The 27,038-nt window shown below is 36.3% G+C and overlaps 1 protein-coding gene across 9 annotated transcripts; it reads left to right on the top strand.

Moving 5' to 3' along the window:
• Positions 1–1,394: 1,394 nt before the first annotated feature.
• On the top strand, positions 1,395–26,640 carry LOC147398511 (cytochrome P450 78A5-like). Of its 9 annotated transcripts, none has more exons than XR_015179924.1 (4): positions 1,395–1,585; positions 6,520–6,593; positions 6,858–8,271; positions 13,757–14,360. XR_015179924.1 is itself a non-coding variant. In XM_086447741.1 (2 exons), exons 1-2 carry the CDS (start codon positions 23,335–23,337, stop codon positions 26,434–26,436), a joined length of 1,569 nt encoding a protein of 522 aa, XP_086303867.1. In that variant the 5' UTR covers positions 23,253–23,334; the 3' UTR covers positions 26,437–26,640. The 9 variants fall into 9 exon arrangements, 1 of the variants encoding a protein (XP_086303867.1); XR_015179921.1 differs by having other exon boundaries at positions 1,396–1,581; XR_015179920.1 differs by having other exon boundaries at positions 1,400–1,581; positions 6,414–6,593; positions 6,858–7,115.
• Positions 26,641–27,038: the final 398 nt, after the last annotated feature.

Here is a 27,038-nt window from a genome sequence, read left to right as displayed (position 1 = left end):
TGAAAATTATAATAAAATGTATATGTTTATTTTTTCCCTTTTTGTTTGTTATTTTAATTTTTTTTTTACATTCGCAAAAAATAAATGTTATCAAAGCATTTTCATCTCATCTCCACAAATGTCAAAAGTAGGCAAAGCTATTTTTTTTATTTATACTTCTTGTCATTTTCGAGTTCTTGTAAAAGTAGGAAGAACCTTTCAGGTTTCTATCAAACGATAATTTGGATTCAAAAACTGCTTTTGAAGGCCAAAAATGATTTCCAAACGGGTTCCTTCCACAGGTACTAATGAAGCTGCTATTTGATATAAAAGTCCACCAAGAGCTTATCAAATATTAATGGGTCAATGGGTCCATAACATTATAATATGTAAATAAATAGGTATCAAAAGTTTGATACTAATGTCCAATGACAACTAATGTAGCTTGATCTCACACTGAGACCTAAACACCAAAAATTGCTTCATTTGAAAATTTTAGTTGTAGTTATGTGAGCTAAGCCCTAAGGTAGGCTGCACCTTAGTTTAGTCTTAAACTCAAATTGGGCCTGAATTAAACTGGCCCAACATGCCCAAGGCGAGTTTGGATTAGGTTTTGGATGTCATTTTCGATGATTCAACCCTACGTCGGGTTGGTTCATTTTCACCTTAATGTCACTTGTAAAAAAATTATTAAAAAAAAAAAAAAAAAAACAGTACATTCTAACATTCGGCCTCAGTGGTCGAATAACTATTTAGAGTTCTTTGCTTAAAATAATTTTTTATGAGGTTATGAATGTTAGAATGTATGAAGCAATTTTGTGAAGATGGTATCAAAATACATTTAATGAATAGGATGGTGACACAGAATCACCAATCACTTCAAGAAAAGATATGAAGGGTCGAGAATATCCCATGTTTGTGTGACTTATGTAACTAATGCATCATTAGAGGTGTAAAATAGAAAATAAAATGACTTAAGTAACCATTTGTGGGCACACCAGCTTTGAATTGTGGGCTCAAGATTAAGGCCCTAGCCAATCTTTTTTTGACTCACCTTGTCAGATTACTCGATCAATGGTCATAGTTCCCCACCACGTTCTAAGATTTGCCTATTCCCGAGCTATTTCACGAAACAAGAAGATATAAATAAATATTAAAGTTTACTAAATATCTCAAAAATAATTTTCATATTTTTATTTTCTATTTTCCAAAAATACATCAAAACATAGGTTATCGGTAGATTCGACGAGAATTGAAAACATAGGTTTTCCCAACCAAATTACATCAATACATACTTCAAGAAATGGTTTTGGACAAAAATAAAGGGGGGTATTATGCTTAAAAACACAAAAAACAGGGGACATTTAGAAATTCACCAAACCGTAGGATTACCTTTACAATAACTCCTCAAAGTTAGTTATAAACCGCCTTCCGTTGCTATCTTTGTACATTTTTGCCTAGTCCGCAATCCCATGGAGTCGTGGGAGAGCGAGATTTAAATCAAGGAGTTGCGCCAGAACGACTTCGATCTAAACCTGTTAATCGATCTCTCTCGAAAGATCAAGCGAGGCAAGCTATGGAAACAATCCTCTCGATGCAGATGTTCGTAAATAATCTTACTCTTATTTATATGTTTTTCTTACGATTTTAGGATTTTTAAACTATATATATATTTTTTATATATCTGTGTTGTCTTTTGATGTTTGATTCTGGTTTAATTGATCATCGTCAATCTGCTTGATATCTCTTAAAATCAAACTTTTGTTTTTCTTAATTTCTCTCTAAATTTCTCAATGATCAACCCCGCTGTGTTTATTTTTTTCATCATTCAAAATTATAATTAGGGCGAAATTATGGGCGCCATTTTAATTTTAAGATAGAGGAAGTCCTCGGCTTCGATTCGAATAGTCTGTTTTCGACCAGAACAGTCTGTTTTTCTCATTAAACCTTAAGAAGTAAGAACTGTATTTTATCTGTACGATTCTAGCAAAAAAAAATTATCTCGAGTCTTTCGAGGTAACCACCGAGGTAGCCTCCTATTATTTATGGCTTTTGGTAAAATTCTTTATTAACTATATCTTAATCATGGACATGCTTTTTTGTGGATCCATGTTTGCTTTCCTTTCTAACCATTAGGTAGAGTTTGAAATTTGTAAAGATGTTGATGATGAATATGGCTCCATGGGATTATAGATTGGTGAAAAATTGCAACTAATTATTGAATGCGAATAGCCTTTACTAGGTTTCGAATATCTGTAGGGTTTGGCTGCTTGGATATCTGTTATGAGATGCCGACAAAATTGAGGCACTGCTAGACATTTGATTATTATGAATCCAACATTGACTAAGCAGAGTTGGTACCAAATTTTATCAGGGTTTCAATGTTGGTTGAGTTATAATGGAATCGAGACATTTCTTCATGAGTGGTGGATATGGGATTTAAGTAGTCGAACTAGAGTAAAAGCTTTAGTTGAGGAACTGAGAATTTATTTGAGTGTTAAACTTATCAATATGTTTTAGTACTATTTTGACTCTCCAAATGGATGGTAGGTAGTAAGAAATCCACTAAATTCTATTGCAATGTTGAACTAGCACGGTTTGGGTTATATTATTGAATCTTCATGAAGATTTGATAATCTTTGGGAGTTATGGGTCTTCTATCCAAAAATCTTGATAGTTTTGGACAAAGGGTTACTATCCATTAATTCAAAACTTTTTGGAGTTGAAGTGTTGGTAATTTTAACCCCCCTCTCAATGGTTAATGTACGCTTTATTTTCTTTCATTCCCAGGGGAATTTGTACATAATTAATGAGACTTAGTTTTCTCATTAGCAGTTTTGTCAAAAGCACCGCCTAGACCCTGCTTTGGTCGCCTAGATCATCTATGCGCCTACGTGAATACCTACTTTAAGCAGGGTTTCAAAAAGTGGGGTTTAAATGATAATTTGATGTAATAGTTTGTAGAAGACCATGGTCTAAGGGTATTTAGTCAAATTTAAAACACAAGGGGTGTCTCAACTATTCACCCAAATTTGAGGGTTTCACTTTTAACAAAACTTGGAGGGCCGTGTCTAAAATTAAAAGATATTTGAGAGGAAGGCATTAAACCGTTTGAAATTTGGCGGCTACCTGATTTTTATTTGCTTACATGTTAGTTGTGTTTACTTATTGACTTGCTTTAGTTGATATTTGATATAATCTTAGTAATGGCATTATTATAATTTTATTTTTGGCTAATTTTTTCCCCTCTTTTTATGACCTTTACTACATATACAAAAATGTGATGTAACTTTTTTTTTGCCGTAGTAACTTGTTTTTGCTGTTAAGGACCCCACCTAGGCCCCAAGAGATCCCACCACGTAGGCCCTGCCTGGCGCTTTTAACAACTTTGCTCATTAGTCACTCTTCTATTTAGTTCCTAGTTAGAAAAATTCCTTTTATGTTGCGAGAGTGCTATGTTGGTTAAGATAATAGTGATCAATAAATATCTGATTTTGGTCTGAACAAAAGGAATTGAATGTGTCTTTCATGGAACGTTAAGATTATATTTTGGTGTTGCAAAGTTGGAGATCTCGGGCAGTGCATATGGATTGGAAAATGCCATATGTTCAATTGCTATTCCTTGGAGTGTATTCAAAATGAGAACAATTGGCAAATTGTAAATTGGTGCTTGTAGCACACCTTATTTGCTACACCACATATATTTTTTTACTATGATGGGGGTGTCTGAACTTATGTTTGACTAGGGGGACTGGAAGAGCCAGGGCCGGAGCTAAGGCATATGGGTCCCTCCCTCGGGCATGTGCAACGTTCACGCATCACATGTACTGGGTCAATGAGGGTGAGCCCTCGCGGGTGGCCCCGAAGAAATATTGCTTATATTGGGTATCGAACTCACAACCTACGGACTCTCACCGCTTAGCTACACCACATGTTACTAGTTTAATACTAGGAAGTTATTAATTTTTGTATATGGATCATTAGGTAGTAACTAATAAGAAAAGATATGGCTCAAGATTGAGTTTAGTGGCCAAATAGGGATCATGTGGATGCCACCTATATTTATTAGAAAACGATTTTTAAAATTGGAATGTTGTTTCATCATCCGTAGATTTTTTTTTATAAGAAAATTTTCATTCAAAACATAGCGAGGTCGATCGAGATGACCAACCACGCAAAAACCAATACAAGAGGCTAGTCGTTTACAATATTGCAAACAACCACGCAAAAACCAATACAAGAGGCTAGTCGTTTACAATATTGCAAACCCTATCCCAGTTACCTACAAAATCCTCAAAAAACACTCCCCTAAATTCTCTAAACACTTTTGACCAAAAGAAAATAAAACCCAAGACTGAGAGAATCATATCTTTGGTATCCATGGCCTTGTTTTCGTAAATACGGCTATTACGCTCTTTCCAAACCCCCCATACAGTACTAAGTCATCAAACGGTTGTTGAAAATCTTACACTCTCATAGATCTACTTACAAAGTTATTGGATTTCCCTACGGTGTATGGAAATGTTCTTGTACACCTTCGATTTACATATAACCAAAATATTATACTACAATTTATATAAGGAATACCTACATTCTTGGCTTGTCAAAGAGCCCTATTAGACATATCATGTACTAGTGTTCGACATTGACATGTGTTTGTGTCATTGTTACATGACATAAAAGGCAATGAATACCCAATTAGAGATGGAGAAGTTATAGTGTTGTGTGATTATTAAGCAAATGATAAATTTTGTCAATTAAACTAGCCTTGGGAGATGAGAGAGTAAATAGAATTTGTGTTTATATATCAATCTATGTAGGATTGGATGAGAACATTTAGAGAGATTCTGGAAGAGATGGTTGGATATTTAAAGGAAATTCCATATTTGTTTTTGTTAGGTAAGGAAATTCCATATAGAGAGGATATTTATAGGAATGGACTTAAATGGACATGTAGGGAAATAAAAAATAAGGGAGGTGTGTGGAGACTAGGGATTTTGGAAAAAGGAAATGAGATGGGTTTATTATAATTCCTGAGTTTGCTATGGTGTGTGATCTCGTATGATCTTGTAGTAAGAACTACATACTTCAAGAAGTGGTACAAGAATTGTTGAAATACAAGAAGGGATTGATTAGAATCTAGATATGTTTTTCCTACTCAAAAGGAAACAATTCAGCATGCAAAGACTGCCAAAGAGTTTGATTTCGTAACATAAGTTGCAAATTTGGATATTTTTATTAAGAGATAGAGGAGAAGTATTGTAAATAGAATGTGACTAAGAATAAGAAGGTGGGATCTAGAAGGTGATGTTATAAAATGTGTACTGATTTCATATGGAAAGAGAGAAGAAGTTTGAAATAATTTCTGATTTTTGAATTGAATGTAATAGAAATGCGTTACCTAAAAAAAATTGGTTGAGGCATGCACAAAGCGCCGCCCTAAAACAAAATTCGCCCTTGCTACGGTACCACAGTCTATAGGCGTTTGCTCTCTAAGATACAACAACCCACGTTTCCAAGAGGGTACTCTAATTGGAACGTAACTTCAAACTTGACGATATTGTGTACTCTCACAATAAAGAACTATGCCTTATGAAGCAAAATATTCAGCGTTCTTAGATTGAGTGGGGGAGATGAAGATGGGAGGATTTGAGATGGATGAGTGGATATACTAGGAAAGACAAATCAGAACTGAGCACATTCTTAGGTGTCTAGGCGAAACCTCTAACAGGAGATGAAATGAAGAAAGTAGATTGAGATGTTTTGTGCATGTACGACAATTCACAAGTGGAGAACATTTTGGTGTAGGTTGAGGGTTCCAAAAGAGTGAGAGAAAGACTGGAAATGATATGGAGTTATGGATTGAGGTAGAACTACTACAAAAAGCTTAAGACATACCTTAATACGGAATATACCTTTAAATATGTCCAATTGACGAAACAGTAGGTTTTATTCGTAGTTTCGTTTGATTATTGGCTGTTTTATCATTTTTGAAGAGACAAAGGTGATATAGGTCTGTGTGGTCCATAAGAAGGCTGAGCTTTTTCTTTGAATATAGTATTTGATTTATATGTTAGCATTGTGAATTATAAATAAAAATGTTCACATTTTGAATTGAATTCTATTGGATTAGAGAGTTGAGTACTACCATATACAATGAAACAAAACTCTTATTGAGCACAGTGTGTGAATGCTGGTAAATACAAGAATATTTTGGGTGGCTTGTTTGATAATTGACTGGTACAAGTTCTTCATCGTGTTACTGAACTTCTTGGGTACGGGTGTTGCATTTGTTTGTGGAGCACACTTCCACACTTATTATCAAATAAATTTCTTTATGTAAATTATCTTGTTTCAACTATTGTCTCTGTACCATCACATGATTTTTTTTGTTGATGAAAAATATGATGTCATTACCCTAATTTTTGGGTCAGTGAGGCATCTGAGTTGAGGATTATTGGTACTTCTATTCCAAGGCCCCAAGAAAAAGAGCAGTAGTGATATCAAGTATGACATATTTCTATGCGACAATCCTTGCAGTTGGCATCATCACACGGTTTGGACTGGAAAAATCCCATATTCCTATACGACATCCATGATGCTCGATTCTTAAGGTGAGTTTAACAGGTGTTCAAAATTTCCCTTGCAAGGTTCAATTTCATCAAAGAGATTCTCCCATATGATATATGTAAAATGGAGCAATATGTGTGGCTTTGCTATCCTTTTGTTGATTTTGAATTTGAAATGTTATTATTGTGGTGAACTGATTAATTAGGAAAAATAATATTTTTGACATTTTCTCCGCTGAAATCTACACTGATTTGCATAGAGATCTATTTTTGTAACTTCATTCATTTTTCTTCTATTTTATTTTTTAGTTGAGGGGTCTGATTAGAGGAAGACATCATGTGATTGTAGTTCCAATGATAATTGGTAATATACATTTTAGTGAAGAGAAGATTCATGGCACCTGTTTGGTTGGGGCAGTCCACAAAAGAACTTGAAGTACATGCAGGTTGATTAGATGGGCATGTGATGGTCCCCACTGAGTTACATCTCCTACCAAGTGTCAACCTGGTTGAGTGACTCTAACTATCTGATCTACTGAATTCTTTTGAGTGGTCAGGAAAAAAAAGGTAAAAGTAGTGGTTAAAGATATGGCTTTAAATATCTAAATGTATTGGTATCATCCAAGACCGATATGAAACATTGACTTGGGCATATATCAGGTATGTATCGGTTTGTATCAAATGTATTGGCCGATACTGTATCGTTTTTTCATTAGCCCAAACATTCTATCAATATGATATTTTAAACCTTGGTTAAAGAGGTCAAATTTTGGCTTGGAAAGAGGATCCTATGTTGGTATTCCAACCATATTGGTGGCTAGACACCAGTTGGTGGAACTTAAAAGTTAGTCTACCCTGCCCCTAGTCAAGTTGGTCAACTAGATTTCAATAAGGTGGATACTTTTCCTTCATTTATGCCACATTATTAAATGTAGTGGAGGCACTGTGTACCGATAATAAAAATACCATTTATCTTTCTGAAATTGTCTTATTTGTGAAGCAGCTATGGTTTTTTTTTTTTTTGCCTTTTTTGCTTGTGTAAGCTGAACTTGAAACCATGTCCTCAAAGTTGTATTGCAATACGTAATTTTTTTTCTTTGCACGCCAGTGAGAAAATTACTTAGTTCTGATCAATTTTAATACCTATAAATACGGCTCGAAATGAAAATCTGTTGGTCGAGATTACCCCGCAACCCGCTAGTATATTTGTCAAGTTTTCAATGCGCTGTAACTACTCAATCTTCGTGACCATCTAGCTTTCTGTCCGGATCAATTTGCTTCACAAGGACCTCTGAGCTAGCAAGTCTGAGCCAAGTTTCTTGGCTGAGATAAACTTATGTCTTTCCCTGATATGTACAAACTTACAAAACTTATGAACAGGTCTCCATTTGAAACTATTTTCTCCAGTTTTTTTAGCATACTAGTCTCTTGCCCTACATTTCAATTTCCTTTTCTTTGTGGGTTGAGAGAGTTTGTGAAGGTTCCCCGCACCATGTTATCCTCTCAAGAAGTCTTCCCTTTATAAACTTCTAACCAATCTAATGTGGAGTTCAAATTGAGAAATTTTCATTTTCTGATCCACTTTTCCTAAGGCTTGAAATGTTAAAATGGGTTATATTTGATGAGAATTATCTTCAGTGTTGAGATTCTCTTCATTAAAATCAGCTCTGGAATCATCTCCATGTGGACTCGTGATCATGTTTCATTGTGTCAAAAATGATATGTAAGTCTGTGTATATGTTGTATACACGAATTTGTATTCATTCAAATGCTTTAAAAGTTTCTGTACCACATTTATTTAGCATACTTATCTAAAAGTTGATGACACTACCCCTTTCTCTCATTCAAATCAAATAAATTTCTAAAATATTTCATTAAGGTAGTGGATTCTTCTTTACTTCTGGACATAGAGAATTATTTTTTTGCTAGGCAAGCAAGAGGTTTAGTAGTCAGTGTGAAGGCAGGTGCAATGGGTTTTGAACCCAGGTCGTGCTATAAGCACTCCACAAACTATACCAACTTATCTAAGTTGGCACCTTCAGACATAGAGATAATATACTATTATTAATGATGTATGGAATTCTTTAGAGAAAATTCATAAACTGTCAATCATTATAGTGTTGCTTTCTGAAGAATTTCTGAATGTTCCATGAGTTCATCAGTATAGTGTTCATGACTTTCACTCTGTAAACTGTCAATCATCCAATCCATTTAATTCTCTGCGATTTCTTCTTTGGGTGACATTTTTTATTGCCCTCACAATTTTAGTAAGGATAAAATTGGTTGGAATGGTTCTTTATTAGACCATCGATAATCAGTCTCCGTAATAGTAATGCAGCACCAATTAATCACAAATAGGGTTATTCAGATAAAAAGATTGCAGAAATAAGGTTTGGTGTGATCCAGCATAAAACTAATATATAGTATACACCAAAATCCAGTCCAAGTGAGCTTTGTAACACCAGTTACAGCCTTCATCCCACCCGCCCACGTCATGCTAGGTCGGTCCCCTCACCAATATGAATTTTGGTAGTAATCCGGTGTTTTGGCCCATAACTCAGAACCATCTGATTGGGAACTGAAGGTTGTCATCTCAGTTATGCCATATGTGAAGGAAGTTTTTAGAGTGAAAACATTATACGCAGAACACTTCGGTGTTCATTACTTCAGCCGTTAGAACAAATTTTTAACGTTGTAACATTTATATACTTTTTTGTGTAGTTTGCATTATTTTGTGTATTTCTACAATTTACTACAGTACCTTACTAATATGAACTATATTTGTACAGTAAGATGGCTTCGGCTACTATCTTTATCCTAGTAATCTGATGTAACACTCCTTTTTCTTACTTGGGACAAGCAATGTAGCATACAAGAAACACTACACAAGTGGAGTTGTGGCCAATCCAAATGGTAATCCATACACTGTGGTTTTATAATGACTGACCCCACTATGACAAGGAACCCTTTCTTAACTGGGTAGAAAATCTAGAGTGAGAGTCCAGGATAGCTTTTACAATAAATGTGTAAAAAGTATCAATAAAGAAAACCCAATTGAGATGGGTCCTTGGACAAAATAAAGTTAAGCAAACAAGATACATTAATTTTTTGGGATTTGAAGCCCCACTAGACTTTCATTATAAATCCAAAGATTCAAAGAGGAGAAATTTTGTTGAGTAAGTATTGTTAGAATATGTCCTATGGAAGAACCTTGTTCCTCAAAACTTAAACATTTAGTTTAAAGATTGTCCCTAAAGTTTTGGCTTTCTAAGATTCAAATCTCTCCCCTTTTCTTCCCAAAGCATGAAAGCAAAATGCCTTTGTGGCTTTTATGTACTCATTTTATTTGACAACATGCATTTGCACCATAAAGCTTGCAATTGATCGATGACCCACCACGTAGTATGCCTCAAGGGTTGTCTACTTGTCATAGAGCAAACCCCTATACGAACCATTTTGATAATTTAATGACATCCTTTTAGTAAGGAATTTTAGAATATATTTTCTTAAAATGTATTGCGTGGTCTTATCCAACACATTTTTTGCAGAATTGGGTTGGATTGCTAAGAATCGTAAGAGGATTAACAAATTTATCGATACTAAATGTGTAATCTAAGTGTGGTTAGGTTCCCCTATGGCCTCTGTTTGGGGTTGTGGTGCATCTGGCGAAAGTGATTCCACAAGAGCACTTCCATTGCATGCACTTTCGGTGGAATTGTGATTGCAAACTTGGTTGTTTGGTAACCATGCTCAGAAACTCCATTTTGGTGTTTACAAGTGGGGTTGATCGTTTTGAAGAAGAGAGAGAGAGAGAGGGATGTGAGAATAACCAGCCAGAGAGAGATGTGAGAATAATCATGGATGAGGGAGGATAATTTCAAATACAAAATGAAGGACAACGATGGAGAAATACGTGTCCCATAAATGCTTGAAGCCAAAAGCAGTCTGAGCTGTTTTTATTTCTACCCATTTTGGCTCATCTCTTTTTTTGGGAAGTAAGAATCAGAAAGGTTACTAAACGTTATTCTGAGTGCCAAATATATTTTTGAGCATTAAGTAGTGGGAAGTGGGCCTCAAAACCAATTCCCAAGCACACCTATTTCCTCCAACAATTGGTGTGTGGTTGTTTATTGTTGATGGTTTAATTCCACACATTTTATGAGTCCATGATGGGAATGGATGTCCCAGCTCTCATCCTAACTTACAGTCCTAACAATTGTTAAGGAAAAAGAGTTGAAGAAGTATTCTACATATGGGCTTGGCTGTCAGTCCTGTTGTTCCCACTCTATTCTGTTTGAAGTCATGTATTCAGTCATTGCAAGTGGTATTAGGTTTCCTAAGTTTCCCTTGAGAGCTGGGCGTGTGAATGTACACTATTGACGTTGTAGGAGCCCACCTTATATGAGACAATGGTGGGAAGTACTACATTTGGTGATAAAAAATCACCACACTTTTGTTTCATAGAGTGGATGGGTTTACCACTCATGTGGAATATGTATATAATATGCATAAAAGAATTGGTTTGGGGGGTATTAGGGTTCTTTTTCACATGCTATAATCCTTGAAGTTCGAGATTTTTGGGTATTATCATCATGTTATTGTTACAGATTTGTGACAATGGGAGTGAAGTACAGTTGCTTGATGTAGCAACATCATTGGGTTTTTTGCTTGACTTTGGTGCATAGAACTTGGTGAGTTTCACCGGTGTTTGGGAGCTAAGTATTGACCCCCATTATTGTAATTTTCATCTTGATTAGAAGATTTCTACTTGCCCATGGATGAGCCCCATTGTGTGAATCATGCATATCTTGTGTTGGGTTATGTATTGTTTATTGGCGCACTTTCTTTTATCTTATACTTGCATTGCACACATTCTTTAGGTATTGGATGCTGGAATTATTTAATACTTATTTTGGACTGATTCCTATTAGACTATTCTAATAGTCATTTTTTTTTTCTAATGTGGGAACTCTTGCTTCGTAATATTTATAAGGCACCAGTTTACAGAAATAAGGTTATTTACATATAAGAAAATTTCAGAAATAACATTTGGTGTGATCCAGCATAAAACTAGCATACAGTATTACACCAAAACTAAGTCCAAGTGAACATTGTAACGCCACGTACAAATTTCATCCCCATACACTCACATCATGACCCCCTCTCAAATAAATTTGGTAGTAATCAGGTGTTTTGGTCCACATTCCAGAACCAACTGATTGGAAACCAAAGGTTGTTATCTATGTTATACCATATGTGAATGAAGTTTTTAGAATGCAAAACATCATATGCAGAACATGTTATACATTGCTGTCAGTTACTTTAGCCGTTAGGATTTTTTTTTTTTGATGCAGTAGCATTTATATACTTTAGCATTATTTTTGTGTACTTCTACAACTTGTAGTTCCTTACTACAAGTTCCTCCTACGTGAACCTAGATCCGTCTCTTGGAGTTTGATGTACTCGCAAACTCTGTCCTTTTCGAAAGCAAAGGATGGTAGAACATGTTGAAACCTTAAGGTTACACGATTTCACTGCCCTTGTTTTTTGATGAGCTACTAATTTATGTTGAGGAAAGAAAATATTCCTTTATGTGCATAGCACCATTTATGATTGTGACATACGAAACATTTCTAACCTCCTATTGAATAGGTCATCATATCTATCAAATTATAAGATAACCATGTCCAATTTGTTCTATAAAGAATATTTGTGCTCCACAAATGCACCATAAAAGTGCACATTTGGTATGTTTGATGGCATGTGCATCTAGCTGTTACCTTTCTCCTATTCCTCTTTGGATAATTTTGGGATAAATTTTCTTCTCTTTTAAAAGATGAAGGTTAGTGGACCATTGAGTCTTTCTTGGGAAGGAAATCTGGGACGTCAGGAAAAAACGGTCCCAGGTTTGTTAAGGTTTTCTAAAATATATCTGGTGCTACAGGGAGAAAAAAAAATAGGGAAAAGAAGAGAGAAGCATTTTTTATTGGAAGGAGTGGAATTCAATACCCTTTTGGGAATAAAGCGACAGCCATTCAATTGCTTTTACATGTTCCTGGCCTTGGTGGGATTCCTCATTTCCCCATTTAGCACAATGCGTGTTATCCTCCCGCATCCATGATCATTTAAAATCATTAGTGTTCCAGAATGGATTCTATATTAATCCTTATTAAGAATCATTTGTGGGCCCCTCTCTTCGCGAGAACCTTCGATATTATTATTCTTATCAAGCACCACTTTTCTTCTAAACATCCTTGCTTATGTTCTATGATCCATCAATTCCTCCTAAGATGGGACCCTATTGTGAATAAGCCATTGTAAACTGTAAGCAAGGATTAAAATTTCGCTGTGGTGAGTCTGACTTGGTTGAGCCTGTTTAACCATTTAGACTGTTATCAGGGCTTACGATTGTGGTTTGGGTGAGTTTGACAATGTTTTGTATCATGGGTTTTTTGAGAATCGAAATATTCGTAAACGTAACTGTTCAACTGAGTTCATGTAAATGTGGCTGTCTTGTTTTATGTTTTGGTAATGTTTGAGTTGCACCTGAGGCCAGCTCTTTAGTCTTTAACCTATTGGCTTGGTTGACATTTGAATTTGTAACCCCATATAGTCTTTATCCTATTGTGTATCCCTAGCAAAGTTATATTATAAAACTCCAGTCTGTAAAACTAGAGAAGTTTAGCTGTTTGGACCCCACGTCTTAATTATCGTTATCTATATATTGGCTTGAAGTGGTAAGTTTGTGGGGGACCCTTGTCATTAGCGAAAGAAATCTCTGTCAAATATTAATAAATGAGTAGATATGCAAGTGTGCAGCTTGTTATTTGCGAAAGAAATCTCTGTCAAATATTAATAAATGAGTAGATATGCAAGTGTGCAGATGTAGTAGCTGTATGGGGTGTGTTAAATATTATATTTAAACCTAACGAATAAAAGTTAAACACACCATTGTCCACTTTGATTAGTTTTGTTGGTCTTCTTTTAAGGGGTACTCCAAGAAGGATGTACTTGAGGATGAATTTTCTATTTCAAAGGCAACCCACTTTGATGGGCTTAATTAATGCAGAAAGATTTTCTATTTGCAAAGACTATATACTTTTGTATTTTTCTCTCTTTAGCAAAGCTTATTTAATATTCCTCAAAATGCTTTGATTGTAAATCTCCATATATTTATTGGTTGAAGCCTACGATTTTCTTTTTTGCAGGACCATTATGAGGTTATATTCTCCAATAGATATGAGGTTCTCGAAGTATGTAGGATGAAGTGGGGTTGTTTTAATATGCTTTGAATCCATGCTTTTGTGAAAGTAGACCTCATTATCCACAGAGCATTAGAGAAAGAGAAACGAAAAGGTGTCCACGCAAGGTGTCCAAGTGTCAGCTTCAGTGTTCCTCAGTTATTTTCTTTTGGATAAATTTGTCCCAATAATGTTGGATGCTCTTAAAGGGGGTTATTGCTTTTGGAGACTAATCAGTCGGGATAGTTCATTAAGTGGGTTACTCCTTTATTGGATATTTTGAAATCACAAATAAGTGAACTTAGTAAGCCTTCAATCAAGGTAACAGTTGAAATTCCTAAATTTGTATGGTACGTCGCATTCTTATCAAATTGGACAGTGGAGGTAGTAGACATCTATGACTAGGGGTCAATGATGATCAGATGATTTAAACCATTCGATGAGTATACTTTCGCTCTGACTAGTTGGATTTCTGGCCTAGTTAAGTTCTTGGTTTTATAAATTGTGTGATGGTTTGGACTTTGGAAAACTGGGAATTTTAGATCAATAAGAATATGACCCTCTTGTGTGATCTGGGGTTTAATTAGGTTGTGTTGGACTGTCCATGCCCCTATACCAGAATCTCACAAGTGTGAAGACTTGAAGCTCGTCATTATATGGCCTAACTTCTTTCATGGATCCGGGTTTTGGATCCTTTTTATTGGAATTAATTAGAGTTGGGTCTAAAAAAATTGAACTCATTAATAATCGTAGTTGTAGGGTAGAAATATAGTGAAGCCTTGATGGACTCTGCCCTACTGATCTAAAGTTGCTCCCTCGTCCCTCCAGTGAGCATCGGTGTGGTACCTACTAAGAATTCTTCGACGTTCAAGTTAGAATTACAGAAGAATAATAATAACTGATAGAATTCTCTCCCTTTTTTCGATTGGTAAAAAGATCTCTTTACCTCCCTTCATTCTTCAATTTATAGATTCTTTCTTTGAACTAGGGTTTTCCTTTTCATCGAGGTGTGATTCCAAAAAATCCCCTGATTACAAGGATCCTCAACAGAATTGGGATCTTTGAGATTGAGTCCATGATTCTAAGGAGATCTCCTCTGAAATTTCTGGACTTGACACACGTAAGTTAGGATCAGAGATTTACTAATGCTACCCTGCCCTACCAATCAGGTTAAACGCCTCTATCTTGGTATGTCCTGTTGTTGGGCAGTGGTGGGAATACTAACTTACACTTAGTACCACTTAACCGGCTTGGACACGTGTATGGTATATATAACGTATCGTTATTATCCTCTATAATTATCCCCTTTTGAGGAGACGTGAAGTCTCACTGTCTTCTCGAGACGCGTATCTCTATTCTAGTTAGTTTCCATGATCCTCTATCAATACGTCTGTTACCAATGAATCGACACATTTAATGCAACCTCGTTTCAAATCTTCTTGGACGATTGAGGCGAATCGTTTATCATCTGTAGCCGTCCACGTGCCCCACTAACGTCTCCACTAAACCTTAAGGCTACGATGGTTAGGTTGGATAGGGCTCTCCTCCCATGCGTACGTCCTCCTTTATGTTTTTCTATAAATAAGGGGCTTGCATCACCTGTTCTTCCTACTGTGCTTTTATCTCTTTGTGCTTTCGAAGTTTTTTCTGCCTTATGACCATTTTTACCTCTATCAAATTGAGGTAATTTTCTCTCTTCTTACCATGTAATCTTATATAATTTCTAGTTTCTCAATGGCCATCAACCTTGCACTACTCCATAGGGAACTTCTTATTCCCACTTTTGTTTCCATCAAGGTTTGCCAAAACCTTAACAACCCTAAGGAATGTCACCATGAGGAAATCTTGGTTTATACCGACTCTTGCCAATTCTTGCTCTGCCACTCAGGACAGAGTAGGGTCTTGACCAGCTCCATACCCTGTCAATCAAGACAGCAGAACCACATAGACTCTGACTCCCAAAGAAGCCCAATTCAGTGCTCTATCATTAAGGACAGAGTGTGCATGTTCAACTCTACACTTTGTCACTTAAGACAGAAGAGAACTACGAGGACTTGACTTTCAAAGGAGCCCAACTCAGTATTCTGTCACTTAAGATAGAGTTTGGCCATCCAACTCTGTATTCTATCACTTAATACAAAGGAGAGTTGGGAGGACCTGATTCCTAAAGGAGCCCAACTCAGTGCTCTGTCACTCAAGATAGAGCTTGACCGTCCAACTTTGCATTCTGTCACTTAGACAGAGGAAAGCTGCGATGACCTGACTCCCAGAGGAATCCAACTCAATGTTATGCCACTGAAGATAGAACGTGACCATCCAACTCTGCATGTTGTTACTTAAAACAGAGGAGAACTGCGAGGACCTGACTTCCAAAGGAATCCAACTCATAGTATTTTTGCACACAAGTTACCAGCAATCAAAGGAGACTTCTTTTATTGATAATATTTTTTGAGGTCACACGTGTTCCACGATCTAGGCAGTTCTTGATCGGACATTGTAAACAAATAGTAAACCTCCTTTTGACCAATTTTTATCACTCTGTATGGCCTTTCCCATCTTATACTTAATTTTCCCTTGTTCTATGTTCTACTATACTCTACGCAACACTAACTCTCATTCCTTGAACTACTTATGACAGACCTTTTTGTTGAAGTAATTTTGTAGTTTTTGATGATAACTCTCTAATCTTACCAATATTGTTTATCGTTTATCTCCTAGCAAGTCTAATTCTACTATTATTTGCTTCTTATTTTGGTCAGTTTGGATTACTTTTGATCGAATTGTGGGAAAACTATTTTCTATGGGTATCACTACCTCCGTTCCATAAGCTATGGCGAACGAAGATGTCATTGTAAAGATCCTGACAGTTGTCCTATAAGTCCATAATACTCTGTGCAGGATTGTTGTCCATTTACCATTCGCTTCTCCCAAGATATTTTTTAACATATCGATCAACACTTTATTTGTGGCTTCAACTTGACCTTTACCCTGCGGATATTGTGACGTAGAGAATAACTACGTTATCCCAAGCTCCTTACAAAAAGTTTTGATTAGCTCACTTGAGAATTGTTTTCCATTATCTAACATTATTATACGAGGCAGACCAAATCGACAGATTATGTTATCCTAAATGAATTTGTGTACTTCTTATTAGCGAATCCTTGTAAGAGGGAGTGTTTCTCCCCATTTAGTGAAGAAATTCATAGACACTAGCAAGAATGTTATATTCCCTGGCGTTCTGGGCAGCGAGCCTACCAAATATATTCCCCACTGTGCAAAAAGCCAAGGGTTGACTAAGGAATTGAGTTGTACCGCTGGTTGTCGGATTTCGTGTCTTTGGCAATTGTCGCAACGCTTAACATGCAGGGCAACATCATTCTGTAAATACGGCAAAAAATACCCTTGGGAGAGTACTTTATGTGCCAACGACTTTGAACCTAGGTGGTTGCCATAATCACCTTCATGAATCTCTTTCAGCACTTCCTTGGATTTTTCTAACGTTAAATAATAGGAATGGTTCACCCACAAATTTCTTGTATAACTACCATTTGAGATAAGTGTACTGTTCTGGTCTTTACACGTCTTGTTTTTTTCGGCTCATCATGTAGTTGCCCTTCCTATAGAAAAACAATGATTGGGTTCATCCAGCCCTTATCCCTTACAATAGCCACTACATTGACTAATTCAGGTTAATCTATAGAGTGTCTTTCTTGGTAGTCGAATGGGAGCTCTCTCTTATCTTATCTTGTTAGTATCGAGGCTATGAAGGCTAGTGCATCTGCATGTCTGTTGTCCATTCTAGGTATGTGCTTTACCCTTATTTCCCCCGCTCGGAGTATGGCTGATCTAGTATTTTCTAGGTGGAGCTGCATCCTAAGATATTGTGCATCAAATATCCCATTGACATGGTTGACCACTAGCTGAGAGTCACTGTAGACTATAGCATCTTTATTCTCAACCCCATCAAAGTGCTAAAGCCGAGCAACATTGCTTCATTATTCGATGGCTTGAATCCTAACCCATATGTCTTCTTTATCTTGGTACTGTTAAGAGTGAATACTACCACTCCTATTCCAGTTCCTTCCAGGTTCAAAGACCCATCCACGTAGACCTTACATCTTGATAGGTTGACTGTCTTTTGCCCATCTTTGACATTTTCCAACTCTTCTATTCGTAGGTTTGTTTTTTCTTCTACCAGGAAATTAACTTAGAAATTTTCGACTACTTGCCCTTTCAGCGAAACCCTAAGCTTGTACTCAAACCCAAATTCTGCAAACTACACAGCCCATCTTAAAATTTTGCCTGACCTTTCTATCTTTCCCAAGATTCAAGGGATATTTTGTGATTATATGGATCTTGTGAGCTTGAAAATAAGGTCTCAGCCGTAGAGCTGTGTAAACTAGAGCCAGTCCCATATTCTTAATCCTTGAGTATCGTGTTTTTGCGTCTGTGAAGTATCATGTTTCTGCGTTTGTGAGAGTTTTGCTCAAGAAATAGATGGGCTGCTCCGTTGTTATCCCTATTTTGACCAAGACTAAGCTGAGCGTGCACTATGAAATTACCAGGTACAACCCAAGTTCCTTCCCGACTTCTGGTTTGGAGAGTATGGGGCAGTTGTCCCAAGTACTTTTTCAATTATGTGAAAACACGCTCACACTCCTTTGTCCACTCGAACTTCGTGTTTTTCCGCAGTAATTGATACAAAGGCCTGTACTTATCAAAAGACCTAGATATGAACCTGTTAATAACTGCTACCCTCCCAACTAGCTTCTAACTTGCTTCTGCGTCTTTAGTGATGGCATCTCTAGCAGTGTTCTAATCTGATCTAGGTTAGCTTTTATCCCTTTCTTCGTGATCAAGTACCTTAGGAACTTGCCGATGTCAATGTGAAAGTGCATTTCTCAGGATTTAACTTCATTCCAACTTTCCTTACATGTGAGAAGACTTCCTCAAAATCTATAACATGGTTTTCCATCTTCTTCAGCAATAAGTCATCGATGTAGACCTTTGTAGTATTTCCTAACAGATCTCTGAAAAGTTCTATCACCAGTCTCTGATAGGTGGTCCCAACATTCTTCAAACCGAAGGGCATGGCTCTGTAATAGTATAACCCTTGTTCGGTGATGAAAGTTGTATTTTCTTGATCTTTATAATTGAATTAAATCTGATTGTAGCTAGAGTAGTCATCCATAAAGGACAATCTCTCATGATTTGGAATGACATTTACTAATTGATTGATCATCAGCATTAGAAAGCTATCTTTTGGGCAAACCTTATTTAGATTTGTGAAGTCAATACATATTCTAACTTTCTCATTCTTCTTCGGAACTACCACTATATTAGTTATTCAGTTCGAGAACTGAACTTCCTTGATAAATCCTACCTTGATCAATTTGTTCACTTCTTCATTTACTACTTCCCTAAAGTGCGATGCTAACCTTATCGGCTTTTGTTTTACTAGCTTCATAAATGGCTCAACATTTAAGTGATGACAGATCACCTCAGGATTGATCCCAGGCATTTCTTCTATGGACTAGACCAAAACATCTATATTCTCCTTAAGCAATCTATTAGATCCTTTAGCTTTTTTAGATTCAGCTCTGCCCCTACCTCGATCTGCCTTCATTCCCCTACATCCACAATCAGGACATTTTCCAAGCATGGGGGCCCATTTTGCTCAACCTCCCCCCATTGTAATTGTTATTGTTGAGTTTTTTCTTCAAAACCCTCATCTTGACCTAACATGTGTACTTGGGATGTCACCTGATCTCCCTTAATATCTCATATCCCATGTGATGTTGGGAACCTCAAGGGCTATTGTCTCTTTCCTAAATCTCCCCTTGATTCTCTGAGGCTTTCTCATTGTTGCATTCTTATACTGAGCAGAGCATCCACGTTTATGCCAACCTTCATATTGTCGATGTAACTCGCCACAAAGGCAGTATAGAGCTTTCAAAGGAAGTTACTGACTCACTTGGCAACTTTTGGAACCAAGTTAAGATATTTCCCTACAGATTGGAAGGGAAAAACCTACACATCAGGCCTTCGTTCCCTTCCCACAACGTGAGTATCTATTGGAAGTGGAACAAGTGTTCTACTGGATTCTTTGTCCCAAAATAAGGGATGAAACGCAGTGGTACGAATTTCTTCAACCAAGATCTCAACCATAAAGGGTGATTTTTGAATGCCCCTGACGACCTGTGCAGTTACCAAGCTTATATCCATGCTTTTTACTATCTCTTTATATTTTCGGATCATATCTCAGATCTCTTCTTGAGTTAAACTCATAATGGGCTCACCTTGAGATGTTGCAGCGTTAGTGGTTTTAGTATCTTCCTTTTCAATTGAGCCTTGTGATCTAATGCTGCCTTCTGTGTTTGAAGCCCGATCATTCTCGGTAGGAGGTGGAGGATTTCACAGTGGGAGATTTTGCCTTTCTTTATGTTGGTTTTCTAAACGCTAACTCAAGTTTTGATTTTATTCAATCAAGTCATCTATCTTTTTTTACATCTCCTCCTATTGCTTTCTTATACCTTCTAACATAATCAAGAAATTAGCGTTCGCAGCTGGTGTAGTGGGTGGAGGAGCATTGACTTCGGCTATTCTAATTGATCTCACCATTGTTTTGACTGAAATCAATTTGTTGTGGTGATTCCTACAAAATGGCACCAAATCTGTAAGGTAGAAATATGGTAAAGCCTCTATAGACTCTACCTTACTGATCCGAAGTTGCTCCATCATCCCTCTAGTGATCCTCGGTGTGGTACCTGCTAAGAATTCTTCAACGCTTAAGTTAAAGTTGGAGAAGAATGATAATAACTGATAGAACTATTTCCCCTTTTTCGATTGGCCAAAAGATCCCTCTGCCTCCCTTCATTCCTCAATTTATAGATTCCTTCTTCGAATCAGGGTTTCCCTTTCTATTGGGGTGTGATCCTAAAGAATTTCCTGATTACAATGATCCTTAACAGAATTGGGATCTTTGAGATTGAGTCCACGATTCTAAGGAGATCTCCTCCGAGATTTCTGGACTTGACACGCGTAAGAGGATTATGCAAATATTCAGACTAGACCTGCCTATATCTTTACTAATGCTACCCTGCCCTACCAACCAGGTTAGACGCCTCTATCTTGGTTTTCCCTATTGTTGGGTAGTGCTGAGAATACTGACTTACACATAGTACCACTTAACCAGCTTGGACACGTGTATGGTCTGGATAGCGTACTGTTATTATCCTCTACAATAGGCAATTGGTTCTGCAAGTCGGGTACCTATGGATATTCGTTTCGAATTGAATACATTTATTAATTTCTTAAAAACCTTATAAGTTCCTTGGGAAGGGTAGGTCAAGTGTTTGAAACCCCCAAGCAATGAATTCCTTAGGGCCACCTTCTAGGGTCTGGTTAACGCTTGACTCAAAACAGTTGCATGCAAGACTTTCTAGGGTGGGAGGGGAAATAAAAATTAAAAAAACTAACCAAAGCAACATATTCACTTTAATACCTTGTAAGATCAATATCCATTCTCATTCATCATTTCTATTTTAAATTTCATTTGCTATTTAAATCTAATCTTTAAATGCTTCTATTTTTATTTATTATTAGATATCTTCATGGTTCCTTTAGTTTTAGTATTCATTTTTTTCCCCCAAATTAGATTAAGAATTTGAGTACCCATTTGAGAATTATAACGAATAGGTATTTGCAATTTTTAACAAATCTAGTTCTGATTCAACTATTTTGAGAATTGGAATTGAAATTTAAGGGAAACAAGAAAATTTAACGATATTGGATCTGATTTCTTTAGGAACGGAATTGGAACTAATCCATTGACACCCCTAATTGGTATTAGCCCAAATAAGATAGTTCATATTGCCACATCAACGTTTTTATTTTATTTTATCACATGTCAATTAACGAAATAATTCATAAGTAAACAAGAATATATATAAATATATATGGACTATTTGCCCTACGTGTTGCCCTACATGGGTTATAACTTTTGTAATGGGCTGATTTTTGGTGAGGATGATCTCTATGGTGAGAAGATTATCCTCACAAAAAATCAGCCCATTCCAAAACTTCTAGCCCCATGTTTACAAGTTGAAGAATCGTGGACTGTTCATTTTTTATAAATAATTTTTGATAGGGTTAGAAGTTTTGGAATGGGTTAATTTTTGGTGAGGATGATCTCTATCCTCACCAAAAATCAACCCATTTCAAAACGTCTGGCTCATGTAAGATAAAACACGTAGGGCTAAACGTAGGATAAATAGTAGGGTGTCGAACATGCCCCTATAAATATATGGCGTTCGAAGGCTCTAAAGAGATTAAAAAATCAGCCCATTCCTAAACTTCCAACCCCATCAAAAGTGATTTATAAAAATCGAACTATCCACGATTCTTCAACTTGTAAATTAGGGTTAGAAGTATACATGTATAAAAGTAAAATAAACTAAAAATTTGAAATAAAGTTGAAAAAAAAAAAAGTGAAGAGAAAAGGAACAGGTATGACGGCAATCTGATGGCTGGGGTGGGTGCTTGTATTCACAGCAATTGAACCCGCAGACAAGGCGAATGGGTTTTCGTTGGCAATGGAAAATATTACAGGAAGACAGACAAGGATGCATAAAAACACATTCTAACTACTCCAAATAGTACGAATTTAGCCTACTATGTATAACCTGTTTAACCCTGTAAGGGTCACACCAATCCGTAGAGCCAAACAGTTCCCTCCTCTTTTTTTTTTCTTGTTTTTTTTGTCATTTTCCAAGTTACCTTTAACTAACACTGTAATTATCTAACACTACAAATTTTATGGATTCTCCTCGAGATCCACGTTTAATGAACTCAATGATTAGGACCTAGGGACGACGGTCTATCCAGGCTGACAGTCTGAATTTCCCGTGCAGCCATGAGCCATCCAACAATTAAAAAAAGGTAACGCGACACGGATTGAGATATTTTCTGTCTTAATTGTGATTCGGTGTCTCACAACTTACCAAATTAAATGGTGAGTCATTTTGTATTTGTGTTGAATCAGAGTCAAATACGAGGGACAATCCAGAATTGATTGCCATCCAATCACTACTGATCGCATGTCATGATGTCAAGTTGTTATTTGCACATGATGGGAGGAAAATATTTGTTGGATCAACGAAAATAGTTGTTTGCGGTCTCTTTGATTGCCACGTCTCGTCTAGCAACAAAAGGAAACGAAAGTGCTAAAGTGGGTAGCGCAGCAACCGAACATGTTGATGTACACGTGGCATCGATTGGGACGTGGTATCTGTTTTATGATCATAATTGTTTTTAAGCCCCGTACTGACGCGTGTCATATGACCTGTTAACAGAAGTGAATTACCAAGAACCACACCTAAGCAGCCGTACTGTTAACTAACCATGGTTAACAAACTAACCCGACTTAACCACTAACCACTTTAAGCCTTCCTATAAATACAAATCATTAGTATTGTATCATATGTACCATAGTCCAAACATATAAGTTTTTACACTATAAATCATCTCTTAAAGCTCTTAAGAGGATGAAGCTTTATTTATTAGCCAATCTTTGCCTCTTCATCATCCTTTGCTTTGTAGTCACCAACCAATTTTCATGGTCACTCACTCTCTTTCTTTTTCATGTTTTCTCTCTTATCCTTTTGTTCCTAAATTTTTGGCCAATATCGGGAGGTATTGCATGGCGTAATACCACCCAATACTATCGAAAAATCCGTGGTCCAATCGGATGGCCCTTATTAGGTAGTATACCATTAATGGGCTCTCTTGCACATCGTAAATTGGCTGCTCTATCAGTATCACTTGGTGCAACTCGACTCATGGCATTTAGTCTAGGCCAAACACGAGTAATTATCAGTAGTCATCCTGATACTGCGAAAGAGATCTTATGTGGATCATCGTTCTCTGATCGTCCAATTAAGCAATCCGCTCAATTATTAATGTTCGAGCGCGCCATTGGGTTCGCTCCCTCAGGTGATTATTGGCGACATCTTCGACGTATCGCTGCAAATTATATGTTCTCTCCTAGGAGAATTTCGAATCTTGAGAGAGTTCGACAACGTATTGGTGATGAAATGATGGTAGGAGTATGGGGAGAGATGATGGAGAAAGGGGTTGTGGAGTTGAGGGGGATATTGCAAAAGGGGTCTTTGAGTAATGTTGTGGAGAGTGTGTTTGGAAGGTGTTTGTGTATAAAAGGGGAGGAGTTAGGATTAATGGTTAAAGAAGGGTACGAGTTGATTGGAAGATTTAATTGGGAGGATTATTTTCCTTTGGGTTTTTTAGATTTTTATGGTGTGAGAAGAAGGTGCCATAAGTTGGCAGTTAGGGTTGATGGTCTTGTGTGTCAGATTATAAAAGAAAGGAAAAGAGAGGGAGATGAGTTCAAGGGAAGAGATGACTTTCTTAGTGTTTTGCTTAGTTTGCCTATAGAAGACCAGTTAAAAGAGTCAGACATGGTGGCAGTACTATGGGTAATATGACCTCTCTCTCTCTCTCTCTCTTAATTTATATTTAACTGTGATGGCTTAAGTTAAGTTAAGTCAGCTTAAGTGAGTAAAAAATATTAAAAGATTTGGAGAGAATCATTGTTAGATATGACAAGAATGATTTCATCCTAAGGAATATGTTCAGATGCTCTTGATTATTCACTAGTTTGGTAATATTATATAATTGTTTTCTTTGGGGATATTTTTTTTGACTAAGTCATGTATAGAGGTTTGATTTAGTAAATTGCAAGTTATCTTATTAATGTGCTTATAAAAGGTTTAATGATTGTATTAGGGTTGAATATGTCTCAAAGTATCATTATCCAAAAAGAGCTTTGATCCGACGCATCGCATCATCAATCACAATATATCTTATTATATTATTTTGTATCTAAGTACACTAATAGGTTGAATTATTCTTGGTATCATTAATTTAAATCATTGACTTGATGGGCCCATGTTATATATATCTCTTGGTCCAAAGTAAATATTTCTTTTTCTTTTTAATTTTTCTTGACTATTTCCTAAAACATTAATAAATAAATAAATAAATAAAAATTTGTTAATGGTCATAAGATGGAGAAAGGGAATCAAGTCCTACAATCACTAAATTGGTTGAATTTTATTTTTGATTTTATTATTTTAAATTTGTGTACCCAATTAGAAGGGATGTCCAAGTCAAAGATTCAACAAAATAATATTGTGAATTAAGATAGTGAGTATAGAAATCAAGATCAGATTCGGCACAAGGGGTTCAATTAAGTTATTTGGATAAGTTCGAAAAAATTACATAAATGATTTTTTGTGTTTCTTCTAAAAACTCATCATCTTCAACTTTTTTAAAATCTTATCTTGTTTTTGAGATTTGAATGTTTATGAAGATAACATTTTGAGGTTGAAAAATAAATTAATTTTACTCTATTTCCGCACTTAATTGATATATCCTCATTTAATTGATTGATCCTTTATTTGAAGAATTTTAAGAAAATTTCACCGAGCATACAAATGATTTTTGTGGTTTCTTCCCCAAACTCATCATCATCTTCAAACTCCCTTAAAAACCCAATCTTATTTTTTAGATTTGAGGACAAAATTTTGAGGTTGACAGATAAAAATATTACTCTATGTCACAATAATTGATAAATTATCATTGAATTAGCTGATCCTTTATTTGAAGAATTTTAAGAATTTTTGAAAATTAAAAATTTGGAAAATATTACAAATTTTTGAAAAACCTCCAAGAATATTTTTTTTTAATAATGATTTTCTAACTCCCCCAACATGGCATGTGCTAGAATCATAATTTTTTCTCGGGAAACACAATTGCACATATCTATGGAGGAGTATGTCGGGAGGAGTCAGAAAGCAGTGAGAGCAGTTATGAACACATTTACAATAAAGATAATTTTAGATATAATTAAATAAAAGAAGATGAACATTCCTTCAAGTTCAAACTGATTCCAATAAAATTTTGAATTATAGAATCAGATTTTAATATTTTGTGATGTATTTGTGCAGGAAATGATATTTCGGGGAACAGATACAGTTGCAATCCTTCTGGAATGGATCATGGCCAGAATGGTTTTACATCCAGACATCCAAGCAAAAGCCCAACAAGAACTTGACACGTGTGTTGGCAAACATAGGCACGTACGGGACTCGGACATTCCGAATCTACCCTACCTTCAAGCCATAGTGAAGGAAGTACTCCGATTGCACCCACCAGGCCCATTACTCTCATGGGCCCGACTCGCAATCCACGATGTTCACGTGGACAAGTTTTTTATCCCAGCTGGCACAACTGCAATGGTCAACATGTGGGCCATAACCCATGATGGATCCATCTGGAAAGACCCATGGGTTTTCAGACCCGAACGGTTCATTGAAGAGGAAGTGAGTGTAATGGGTTCGGATCTAAGACTTGCACCATTTGGATCCGGACGTCGGATTTGCCCCGGTAAGGCACTTGGGTTGGCCACTGTCCACATGTGGCTCGCACGCTTTCTCCACCAATTCATGTGGATTCCAACTGAGCCTGTTGATCTTTCTGAGTGCTTACGTCTTTCACTCGAGATGAAGAAACCGTTGACGTGTCGTGTGGTTCGCAGGAATAGTTTTGCTGCGAACGAGTTCACATGATTTTTGGACACGTGTTAGTATATATTTGGTGTGTAGAGTTCTGTAATTGTAACTAGAGTGTATTGTTATATCCTTCATAGTAAGTATATATGTTTGCGAGTCAACTCGTTGACCTCATGGTCCTCTATATGGAGACTTATAGTCTTTAAGCAATGTACAATATTATGGTTTTAATTATTTAAAAGGAGTTGGGTTTATTTAACACTATTGTGGAAAAATTAAATAAAATAGGAACAACAGTGGTGAACGTTTTTTTTTTTCAATATATTTTAAATTATAAAAGTTTCATTCATGCTTTTTATAATAATAATAATAATAATAATAATAGAAGTGAACTCGACTGGACTCATTCAACATTTCAACTCATGGATGGCAAATCAAGTCAAGTCAAGTCAAGGCAGTCAATAAAATATATGAAAGATTATTTAGTTTGACTAGTTTGCATTAAAAGATATATATGGATTATTTTTAGGGGCAAGTGTGGAAAATAGGTATTTAAAATTTTTATAATATATATTTATCCATAGTTTTTGAAAAAATATTAGATAAACATAAGACGGTTTAGATTCCATTTGGATAGAACTTCTTGACGACTTATGCTC

Source organism: Akebia trifoliata, chromosome 7, assembly GCF_017979445.1.
Source record: "Akebia trifoliata isolate Shusen 1 chromosome 7, ASM1797944v1, whole genome shotgun sequence".
NCBI lineage: Eukaryota > Viridiplantae > Streptophyta > Magnoliopsida > Ranunculales > Lardizabalaceae > Akebia > Akebia trifoliata.
Note: the sequence above shows the minus strand (reverse complement) of the source record. Positions and strands in the feature narration are given on the sequence as shown.